This window comes from Alosa sapidissima, chromosome 5 (genome assembly GCF_018492685.1).
Source record: "Alosa sapidissima isolate fAloSap1 chromosome 5, fAloSap1.pri, whole genome shotgun sequence".
Taxonomy (NCBI): domain Eukaryota; kingdom Metazoa; phylum Chordata; class Actinopteri; order Clupeiformes; family Clupeidae; genus Alosa; species Alosa sapidissima.
In genome coordinates this window covers 34,743,778-34,755,101 of record NC_055961.1, presented here as the reverse complement: position 1 = coordinate 34,755,101, position 11,324 = coordinate 34,743,778, and the positions used below count along the sequence as shown (strand labels likewise).

Below are 11,324 nucleotides of genomic sequence, written 5' to 3'. Positions count from 1 at the left end.
TGTGTTGATCAAAAGTAGCCTGGCTAGCGCCACCACTTCTCAGACGTGGTCTGGGAACCAAACGTTCATTTTCTCGTATTTGAAAAAAATGCCCAGATCCATTTATTGGGTGCCACGGATGTCTATCAAATGCGTCTGTGCATAGCTCATCATCGTCTTGCTTTCCCCCCTGTTCTGTGATTGGTTCCCTATCTCAGGCGAAAATTTGCTCCATGGTCTCCAGGCTGCCCTAGCAGCGTGAATCAAATCGCGCGCAAGGCAGCATGGGAACACCCAGACTAGATCAAAAGTGAAAATTTCAAGTTCAGACATACTCCAGAGAAGTAGGTGGCTGTAATGTGTCATACGTAGTAGTAGAAGAAGAAGTGTTTGAAGCATGGTTTGACCAAAGATTGTTAAGGCGGAGCAAGATATTTCATCAGGAGCCACTTCCGGGAACCCGGATCGCACGAGGGGGGGGGGGGGGGGGGGTCAAAATCCCTCTTCATGCAGAGCAGAGGCAGCAACTGCTCCATTGAAGTCTATGGGCATAGCTCAGAATTTCACCACATATGCTAAGGTCTTGGTTCTATTGAGTTAGGAATGTGAATTGGTTCTATAGAGTTAGGAATGTGAATTTCTGGCACATTTTCATGATCCTCAAACCCTTCTGAACATTTCAGGTACATTTTTAGCATTTTTGAGCAATCCAGTCTAGAGAAAATCAACCTTATATCAGGTGTGCGCCGGTTATTTATGCCGCTGCTGTTGGCCGGTTGCAACTTACGCTCGTCAATACGTCATCGACACGCCTCTTAATGCAGACAGGATTCGATCCCCATTTCACGCCCATAGACATGAACTACGACGAAGTATCTTGCTCCGCCTTAACAATCTTTGGTTTGACCGTTAAAGTTTGAATATCTATCATCAGTGACTGAAGTGGAAGAGAGAATAGCAGATCGAATTAGCCTACTGAAGGGTAAGTTTATCAACCTTATGATCATCTTATATTAGACAATAAATCTCCTAGCTGTTTTCTTACAGTATTACAGCGTTGCAAAGTTGACCCTTGATGTCTTTGTATTTTTTGGTCCAATTCTTTTTACAAAGTTAACTTTAGCCTAACCAACCAGTTAGCTGCATCTGTTGGGCGGTTGGAAAAATACATAAATCATAGTAAAGCTAAATTGGGCTTGGTTTGGTACAGTCCATTAATTTGAACACGTTTGAAGCATAATAAGTTGTATGTGAGTGAAAAGCCTGTTAGCCTGTGTGCGCCAAGTGTGTTGCCAGCAAATGGCTGCCTAAAAGCAAGCTAGCATAGCCACGTGGACAAAAAGCCATTTGCAAAGTTACATTATAGCATCCAAAAACGTTTAGCCCTAGGAAGTTGTCTCCCCATATGATGAAAATATGAAATATAAATATTTTGATTTGTTTGTGCAGGCAAAAAAACAGGTAGTACAGTGTACGCATACAACTTTTTTGTTACTGAGTCTAAGATGTAGTGATGTTACTGTTTGAAGTCACTGAAGTTTGATCTTTTATTTATTTATGAATTTACTGTTGATAAAATGAATGTCTTATACACCAATAAATGGCTGTTATGCCAGATGTGTGGTGCAGTATGCGTATGTTTTTTCTGGCACTGTCGTATGTGTGATGGTATGAAACTAATTTAATTCCTGCTAATCTTATTTCAGATCAACACGGAATTTCAAAAGAATCACAATTGTCCCACTTCAATCCAAGTTCCTGTCTCCAAGCAATGATTAAGCAAATTACTGATGTGAGTGATGCAGAGTTTTAATCATGCAAACCTTACAGAGGCTAATATTTTTGATCATGTTGATATTGATACTTCTTCACATATTGTTCTATTATTATTCTATTATTTATCACATCCTAAAATTTGTGATGATCTCAGGAAGAATAAAGTATCTATCAATCAATCAATCTATCTATCTATTTATCTATCTATTGTATTCGTCTAACTTTTTGTTTCTTTTTATCATATGGTCGTTTACAACAGTGGCTGACTTAAATGAAACTTGGATTAACGTGCTAATCAATAATGTTTTTATTTCAGTGTGATATAGATGCTGGCCAAGTGTCTCCTGAAGGGACTTTGTATCTACACGGGGGAAGATCCTGAAAACTTTGTGCAGGAATATGTGGTATGTACATGAACATGTCTATTTTCACATTCATTTCTCAATAGGGCTTTGTTAGAGGGTCTCATTTTCTTACTGTTATGTGCATTTGTCTGCCTAATTCAGGGCATGGATGAAGTTGATGTCATTGAAGACAACTGGGGTTTATGTCCTGAGAGAACATGAGTCAAGTGAACCAGAGGACATTGGGGTTGTACTCCAAGGAATAAAGTTTTGACAGATCTACATGGCATACCGTTAGCTGTCACTATGATGTCGTTGTTGATAACCTCATGTACCTGCCCATGCTTAGATACACCTTTGAGGCATTGCAAAAAATCTTTATGGAGCTGGATGAAGGCAAACTCCCAAGGTTGGTTAAAGAACAACCTGTTTCAGTGAATGACTTTCCATTTTTATTTTTTGAAAAAGAATACTGTTTTTACTATGTTGAAACCTGAAAGGACTATCAATGGCTGAGTGACTACGGGTCATGGAATCTTTTTGTGTATGTTTTTTATTATTAAGTGTGCTTGCAAAGCAGCACACTTATTGTTCTTTCAAACGAAATCGGCGGCGAAGCTCCGAAACAGGAAGTTGTCCATATCTCAGGAACACTGTCACATATCGATACCAAATTTTGTATTTGAACTCGGGACTCCAATGTGAGGGTGCATAAGCTAAAAAAAAAAAGAATATATTCCAAAAGTTTCCAGCATCTGGCAAACCACTCACCCGTATTTGGTAACTAGCACCTTTCACATTTGCAGTTGTACTACTACCACAATGCCTTCCAAGTATGCACAATGTCTCTGGGCAGCCTTGCCTAATCATGAAATCCTTGCTCAGCCATGGGATAGTATGGACTTACTAACTGAAATTGAGAACATTAGCTATTTATTGCTGACGTAGTACAGTTATTTTCACATTGACGGTATTCAAATTCAATTTTTCATTATTGTTAAATATAATGATGGGAGAGTATTATTAAAAATGTTACAAGTATGCAAATGCATATGTTTACGGGCATTTAGGTTTTACTGTGTTGTTTTGTTGTAAAGACATGCAAGGCATTCTGGGCCATGTAATGAACAGTGGTCGGCAGCACTCCATACGTATTAATATGAATAGGTGTTTCTGTAAACCTAGGTACAATAAACAGCTATCTCTGTTACAAAAACGAGCTGGTAATCGCTCATTGAAGAGGGAACTATGATAAAAAGATTGTTTTCCTAAAAGCATGGAGTTGACGAAAGAATAAGCAGGAAATGTCACGTTAATGTTAAATAGCCTAGGCCTACATCTGAACGCTAGGTGGCAACGTTGTATTACATTTCACTAAATGCGGGAATTAGTGTGAGCTTCACAAGTAAGGAAGGTGCAAATATTATGTAATTTATCTTGGGAAATTATTGGAAAAGTTGGAATTTCTTGTTTATTCTAATTGCAAACCACACACATCCATTCGTAATCACACGTACACTTTTAATACCTGGAAGACTCATTTAGTTTATTTGATGTTGCCTAGCAACGCTGGGAACGGCCTTCAGAGCAAAGATTCTAGAACAGAGCTTCATTCAACACCAGAGACACCAGAGCCCGTCTACGGAGAGCCTTGCCACTCCGTATTAAGTCCCATTGTACCGAATTTTGGATGCAGTTCCACCAGAGTTCCACTGGGGGCGATCGCCATGAGTGCAGAATGAATGGGAGTCAATGGAGCTAGACAGCTAAATTGGTCTCTTTCACCTGATTGTCGTTGACAAATCTCAGATTTGATTGTAGTTTGTATAACTTCAACATGGGTTATAGGTCAAAAGTTGAATGAACGAGTACTTATGTCCTTTTGATTTCTTACAGGTTGGGTCGTTGTTGCACATAACACGCTAGCATTGTGCTAATGAATGACGTCATTGACACATTTGAAAGGCTTTTTAGAGCAATTAAGTGACTTTAAAAAATATAATACTCAACCAGGTGTATTTTCTTTGCCTCTCCTTTCGAATGCAATACTCAAATTACTTGAAAAAAAATTATATCCCAAGAAAAGTGGATTTTGAGGGGTACAGCTCCATAGACCTCCATGCATTCTGCACTCGTGGACGAGCGCCCTCATGTGGAACCACAGAAGGAACTGCAACCAGTTCAGAAACCGGAAGTTTTCCGAGAGTGGCAGTTCTCCCCTTATTAGACATTCTCTGGAGACACGTTTTGAGTTTGTGGCCAAGTAGGCCTACCTAAAATATTGGTTTCCATGTTTATGTGCTGGATGGTGTGCGTCCTTTATGAAAGTAAGTGTTTTATAGAGTTACAGACATAATGAGTCATGTTGTAGTGGTCAACATGTGCCCCTTCTGTTATTAGAATGCTAAGCAGAGATTTAACATCATTCATTTCTTGTGTGGCTAGAAGTTAGTTTGCTATGTCATAGGAAAGAGATGTTGCTGTATGGGATTTATGTTGCTTAGTGTAATGCCATGGTCATTTGATATGAGATGCTTGTACTCGTAACTTCGTCACTCATAACTTTAGGACTCCTATTTTTTTTACTAAGAGTAATTCAGGAAGAATTTTAGCCTTCTTTTAAGCCTACGGCTTAAAAGAAGTCGCGATTCACAAACAGTTTTTTGTGGTGGCATTTCACGTCGCGATGTTTTGAAATGCGTCTACAGGAGCTTCCAATCGCGAGGGAACAATGTTGCATTGTAGGCATAACTAACTAAGGGATGCAGGGAACACCCTTTCTTTTACTGTCTATGGGAACACCAACAACAACAACCAAAACTAGCCTACTCATTGTCAGCATGATCATGTACATTAAATGTAACGTTTCATTGTGAATCAAATTAAAATGTTCTCCTCTTTGCAAACGTAGGCATATGGTGACAGATTAATTTAATAATGTTGCTGCGTGAATCAAGGTAAGCGCGAATGAAGTGGCCACTTCTTAATGGGACTCACTGTATGGAAGTAGGCTAAGTAATGTTTCAAATAAAATAACTTAATAGTCTAGTCGTGATTTCATGAACCCAGAAATGTTGAGTACCCTAAAGTTTTATTGCAGAAATGTCATCTATAGTCCTAGTGGGTGGAATTCAACTTGGTTGCCTAAAGTTGCACTTTGGGCAATTTGCATAATTAGCATAAATAGGCAATTAAGGCGAGGCATGAATAGGGTAAAACAATTAAATAATAGATATCACCATGAACATTTCTGAGTTGATTACTTATGTTAAGATGAGAAAAAAATGTATTGCATGTTTTTTATATTTTAATGTTTACATATGCAAATGAGGCCCTATCTCATTAAAAATGCTCTGATTTGCATACACACAAAAGCAGATAGTGTGATAAAGCCAGGCTCAAAATTGTTTTTCCAAGGTAAACACGTGTACTTGGTTGGGTGAGTTGGTGAAAACCTTTAAGAAACTTGGTAAGGAGGCAGTGTTGACCTATGGACAGACAGATTAAGAAATTAAGTTTGCCATGCAAAACTAGAAAAGCACTCCGAGAGTGCAGACCTCCACCAAACGAAAACATAACCGCCTCCTGGATCCAGACGGTGATCCGGATCACTCCCAAACTTTTTGAGTTATCTTGCGAACAAACAGATGAACAGACAAACAAACAAAATATGAAGTATTCCTTTATTCCTTTATTCTGAGATACATCTGAGATACAGATGCTTTCAAAACAATCCCAGGCTCTCAAAATAATCCCAAACAGACATAAGGTCTTTATAGAGCAAATCCATATAGAATATTTGTCAAATAAACCAGTAAAACATAATTAGGGGATGGAATATATAACATTCACACTCATAGTTCATATTTTTTTTAAATAAATCAGTGAAAAAGTATCCTGACAAACAAGCAGCATTTTAATGCCTTGGTCATATTTCATAATTTCAATTCTTTACCTGATAGCCCAGTTTGAGAGGTGCAAGACACGTGACATTATTTATTATTGCAGCCAATCGCTGCTGTTGTTTATTTTTATTGATTTGATCTTAGTCACCCCGCAAGCCAATAGTTGAATAGCCCTCTCCTAGAGCTTTAGAGGTATTGCCACTGCTCCAACACTGAAAGGCACAGTTAGAATGCTTGGATCAAGCCAGGTTCAGCATAGCGTATGCCACTGTCTGCTCACGTTGGTGACCGGACCAGGGCAAGCACACTTTCGCAGTTCCCGCCGGAAATGCAGTCTAGTTATTATTTATTCATTATCTTTATTTTAGGAACTAGAAATGTCACCTTTTGGTCGGTCATCTTTGAATCTGGTCCATCAGTCTTCAGGCCTGATCTCTCTCTTTCTTTCTCTTCTCTCCCTCTCTCTCTTATCCCTGTTCTCTCCCCTTCTCTCTCTCTTCTCCCTCTCTCACTTCTCTCACTCCTCTTCCTCTTTCACTCCTCTATCTTTCTCCTCTCCCTCCTCTCCCTGTGATGTTTGCTGCACTTTTTTCCATTTGTCAATTGCTGGATAAAAAACAATACTGTGTATTTCATGTTGCTTTCAATAAAAATTGACTACTAAACTGACTTGACTCTTTTCAGTAAAAAGATGTATAACAGATGTCTGCAATTCTAGAAAAAAAAAAACAGTTAAAAGACACTGTTCTGGTACTATAGGGACATACAACTTTAAGAGTTTATTTTTTTAGCATTAATAAATGAAGTTAGAAGTACCTTTTACAATCTATTACTATTGACATGATAAAATTACTTTAGCATTACACAATACATTGGTATTACATAAATATGAAGGTATTATCTTCATTCAACATGATTTTTTTATGTAATACGATGTGATTTCAATGTGTAGGTTTTACAAGAAACGATTAACTAGAACAAAAGTGTAAAAATTGTGTCAGTTGGACACATTCTGATCATGTGGGACCGATGTACACATTAAAATCATGTAAATTTAAGGAACTTTTTTTTTCAGTGTATATGCTGTTGTTGTTGTTGGCAACTCTTGGGCTGGTATGATCATAATCTGGAGCACGATCAAAGCAGAGGAGTTGGTATATAGAGCCGGAGAGAGGGAGTAAGTTCCGTCCCCAATCATTTCAATAGTCGATCACAATTTGATGTGGCAACAAATTTAATCCATTTCAATCAGGTCACTCGTGCTTTACTTTCTTTCTGCAGCACATTCTGCAACACGTATATCTAAAAGCTGCTACAGTAGTCAACAAAAGGAGCCCAACCAAAGACAGCAGCGTCAGAATGACATCTAGTGAGTGGTAGGTGTACCAGGGCATCTTGTAGGAGTCAGTGCGTAGATGAGCGGCTCCCTTGTTCCTCATGACGAACTCGATCCAGAACCCTGCCTGGTCCAGCGGGCTCATGGGCTGGTCCCTGTGGAGCCGAGACAGCCTCTGCATGTTCTCCCTGTAGCTGGGGTTCTGCGTGATCTCCTGCAAGCTTGTGTGGAAGGTGTGCTGGTTCAGTTCGGACAGGTCCAGGATCAGCCCGCCGCCCCTCTCCCTCACGCGCAGCAGGTTGTCGAACTGGTCGAAAAACAGCGGGATGCCGAGGACAGGCACCCCGTGGTAGATGGCCTCCTGAACTCCGTTCGTGCCCCCATGGGCGACGAAGGCCTTTATCTGGGGGTGGCCCAGGAGGTCATTCTGGGGCATCCACTGCACCAGCATGGTGTTGTTGCCCAGCGTCGATGGCCTTTCGCCTAGATGCCTCCAGATGACCTTCTGCGGCAGTTTTGCGAATGCAGCTGCTATCTCGTCAGCTATCTCACTGGGGAGCCCTTTGACCAAAGTTCCCATTGACATGATAACAATCCCATGTTCACCTGCGCTCTGAACGAAAGCCTCCAGGTCATCTGGGAGGGGTTTGGATGGCTTACACTGGAACCCCCCCATGTAGACCACATTAGGCATGGTGGGTCGGGGAAAGTCAAAGACAAAGTCCAGCCTCATAAGCCAGATGTCGGCCTCCTGAGTGTAGGTAAGAACATTGCAGTTTTCATCAAAATGCTTTTTGCATAGATCTTTATAATGTGGCCCCACCACAAAATAGTTCTGAAAGAGCATTGTGCTATAAAAAAAGACATTCTTCACCCTTTGAAAAAAAGTCATGTTATCGGAATAGCCAGATCCTGTAACGGGGATATAAGACAGAGGTGAGGGAGCAATGGCGAAATGACCCTCACCACTACAAATCCAGCGGGCGTTCAGTACAAGGGGAAGCTTAAGGTAGTGGGCTAACATAACCCCTCCAGAGATGGCCGGATCAGTGAGGACGAGGTCAAACTTTTCATTTTGCAGTCGTTGAATAAGCTCTCTGTCATCGAACATTCGTGAAAGCAAGGCGCAAGTGAGGCGGTGGTAATATGACAGCATATCAAAGAACTCCAACTGAATGCTGAGGAATTTCAGCACAGACTCCTTCCCCTTCAGAAATTCTATTTGCTTCTTTAAATAGACATCAAAAAAATCGTCAAATTTGATCTCGTCCGGGACGTTGATGATGGTGAAGAGGGGAGATGTCTCCGGAATGTACCAGCTCGTGGACGGACGGATAAGGGTCATGCTGTGACCCCTGGCGTGCAGGTCCTCCATGAGAATTTTCATGTTGATCCAGTGGCTGCCATCCACGGGGAAGACTAAAATATTCCCACCATTGCAGCTTTCCACAAACATGGATAGAAGAAAAGCAGCTTTCAATGCTACATTTCCTACAGATTGCAAAGTACTGGACCCCATGATCTCTGAAAAAGAAAGGGAGTCAAGATCAGATCAGTGCAATCTCAGTCATCATTTTAAACACAGTGTAATCTTTGAGAGAAAGTCCATTTTTGAAATTCTTCAACAATTTAAAAACTCCTTCTACTTTTCAAGTCAAAGGGCATACATAAATTCTCTGCTCTAAAAATGCTGTTTCAGTGGTAAGACACAGAGAATTAAAACATTTTCTAATGTACCAACATTCTGCCACTCTTTCATGTATCTCAATAGTGAATTGATAGGCTACAGCTTAAAACATGACATGCTAATTGTTAAGTGAAACTAAAATACAAATAAAAATAAAAATAAAATACATATAAACGTTGAGGTGAAAGTAAACTGGAGATACAATAGACACAATATAAAACACTTTTTATATGCAGAATCGGACCGGCTTTTGTTGCAAGCCTTTTGAGTTCTGTCGGACTGGCCACATACAAGCCTTTTGAGTTCTGTCCATAATTTCATAGCTAATATAGAATAACTTCACTTACAAGTTTCTGTGGCAGCCAGTCCAGTGGGAGCCAATTTTTGATTATCAAAAGCTACTCTGGCATCAACAAGATTGATGTCGGCATCTGCCTGTCTCTGCACGTGTATAGCATTATTACCAAATCTGCTGCGTGTGCTTGTGTGTGATTGTTCAAAGTACAATTTCTCAACATGTTGATCATTAACCTCCTGAGACCCGGGGTATAAATTTGAATGCATTTTTTATTTCTTTCAGTTATTTTGGTTCATTAGGGCTTCATGAGTATACAAAATAAATTTCACCTCCATGGGCGTAGATTTAGGGTGGGACGCTAAGGACTAGTCCTAATCAACATTTTAAGATGACAAAATTGTCCCCACCAATATTTTAGCGAATTACCTTGTATGACCTTTTACCGTTCTAGTCAGTAACCATTAGACTGTAAAATGAAGAAGAGAGAAGAAAATGTGCTGCCTAGATCATTGATTGGAACATTTACTTTTGAAAAACGGCCTGATGGTGTTGATAAAAATAAAGTGTTGATTAAAATAAAGTCCTCTGCAATCTCTGCAGCAAGGAATTAGCATATCACTGGAGTTCATCAACTCTATAGTCGCACATCAATGCAAAGAAATAAGTGTTGACATTGAGGGGAGTGTTAATTTATTTTCATTGTGTCCCCTAAGTTATATCTGTGGCCTGAAATGCCTTGTATGTGGAAAAAAAACTTCTTCCCGAAGCACTTTTAAATTAATTTCCTCAGAATATTAGGTCTTATTATTATGGCGATTCTTTGAACAGTGAAAATAATAATAAAAGAGTTTTTGAACTTTAATGTCACTAATGCTGATTATTCAATGACTCATTTGAATTTAAATATTTAAAATACTTTCACAGCAAAAATTATATATGCGATTAATTTAGTAATTAATTCGATTACATTTTTTAATCGATTGACAGCCCTAATCTATCTATCTAGATCAGCTATGCCACCCAAAAAGAAGAAAGGGGACATAATACGCTTTTTCATTATGCAGAGTCTAAGTAGGCAAAATAACTAGCCATACAAACTGGCAACTTAAGCACTGAAGGGGGGGGGGATTCCCCCCCCATTTTGAAAAATGAATTTTAAAACCTGGATTAAACTTAGCTTCATGTGTTCCACTGAACATTATAATCAGGGCTCACAATGTGTGGAGCTGTGCCAAACCTGACCATAAGGCTACTTTGGCCAGAGTTCAGAGTCGCAAAACGTGGCAAAAAGATCCATATAGAAACTAGATACTGTTTGCACATTTCCGAATACACATACTGCCATTAAAACAACTATTATTAGAAATACATGCATTTAACAGCTAAAAATGTATTGAGATAAGGTAGCTACTAAAGTATACTAGCCTATAATATAGGCCTACAAACCATAACTCATAAGAAACGCTTAATTATCTAAGTGCATGCTGATTAGATAGGCAATGCCTATAGACCCCTCTTGAAAGACCCAAAACTATCATTTTACACAGTGTAGATACCTCTTGAAAGACCCAAACCTATCATTTTACACAGTCAGATACCTTGAGTCTCACAATTTTTAAAGTCTCAATGTGTCCATTAGGATTCACTAGAAGTCATTATTTAGGGGGCATATTTTTCAAAAATGTCTGCCGGGGGGGGCATGCACCCGGACCCCCCTAGCCTTCCTGTGTGTGACACTGGGCTAAGCCCCCAATGTTTCAAATGTCTGGCTCCGCCCCTGAACTGGTGACCAGGCTTTCATTTTACTGTGTAAAATAGCATTAGCTGTTAGGATATTACCCAGGATATTGTCACAGCTAAACCTAGCTTCTGTAATCTTTCAACCAAAGTTAGGAGTCATGTTGAATAAGGGTGTGCCGCACGGATAGTCGCATAGGCTATATCACAGAATATAACTCGCCATCACTGACTGTTTATGGGGCTACTAATCTTGCAGTCG

General features: G+C 39.7%; 1 protein-coding gene and 1 long non-coding RNA gene across 3 annotated transcripts; one reads left to right on the top strand and one right to left on the bottom strand.

Moving 5' to 3' along the window:
• The first annotated feature begins 874 nt into the window (after nucleotides 1–874).
• LOC121709505 lies at nucleotides 875–2,573 on the top strand. 2 transcript variants are annotated; one of them, XR_006031967.1, is made up of 4 exons: nucleotides 875–961; nucleotides 1,686–1,771; nucleotides 2,072–2,159; nucleotides 2,262–2,563. It is a non-coding gene; the product is annotated as an uncharacterized LOC121709505 (long non-coding RNA). The 2 variants fall into 2 exon arrangements; XR_006031966.1 differs by having other exon boundaries at nucleotides 2,072–2,573.
• A 3,943-nt stretch (nucleotides 2,574–6,516) lies between these two features.
• Nucleotides 6,517–9,476, bottom strand: ugt5d1 (UDP glucuronosyltransferase 5 family, polypeptide D1). The gene is made up of 2 exons (XM_042092929.1): nucleotides 9,375–9,476; nucleotides 6,517–8,864 (listed from the first exon to the last, which is right to left on the bottom strand). Exon 2 carries the CDS (start codon nucleotides 8,857–8,859, stop codon nucleotides 7,258–7,260), a length of 1,602 nt encoding a protein of 533 aa, XP_041948863.1. The 5' UTR covers nucleotides 8,860–8,864; nucleotides 9,375–9,476; the 3' UTR covers nucleotides 6,517–7,257.
• Between the last annotated feature and the right edge of the window lie 1,848 nt (nucleotides 9,477–11,324).

Excerpts from the sequence above, each read along its gene's own strand:
- ugt5d1 (XM_042092929.1), bottom strand. The coding sequence starts at position 8,859 with ATGGGGTCCAGTACTTTGCAATCTGTAGGAAATGTAGCATTGAAAGCT.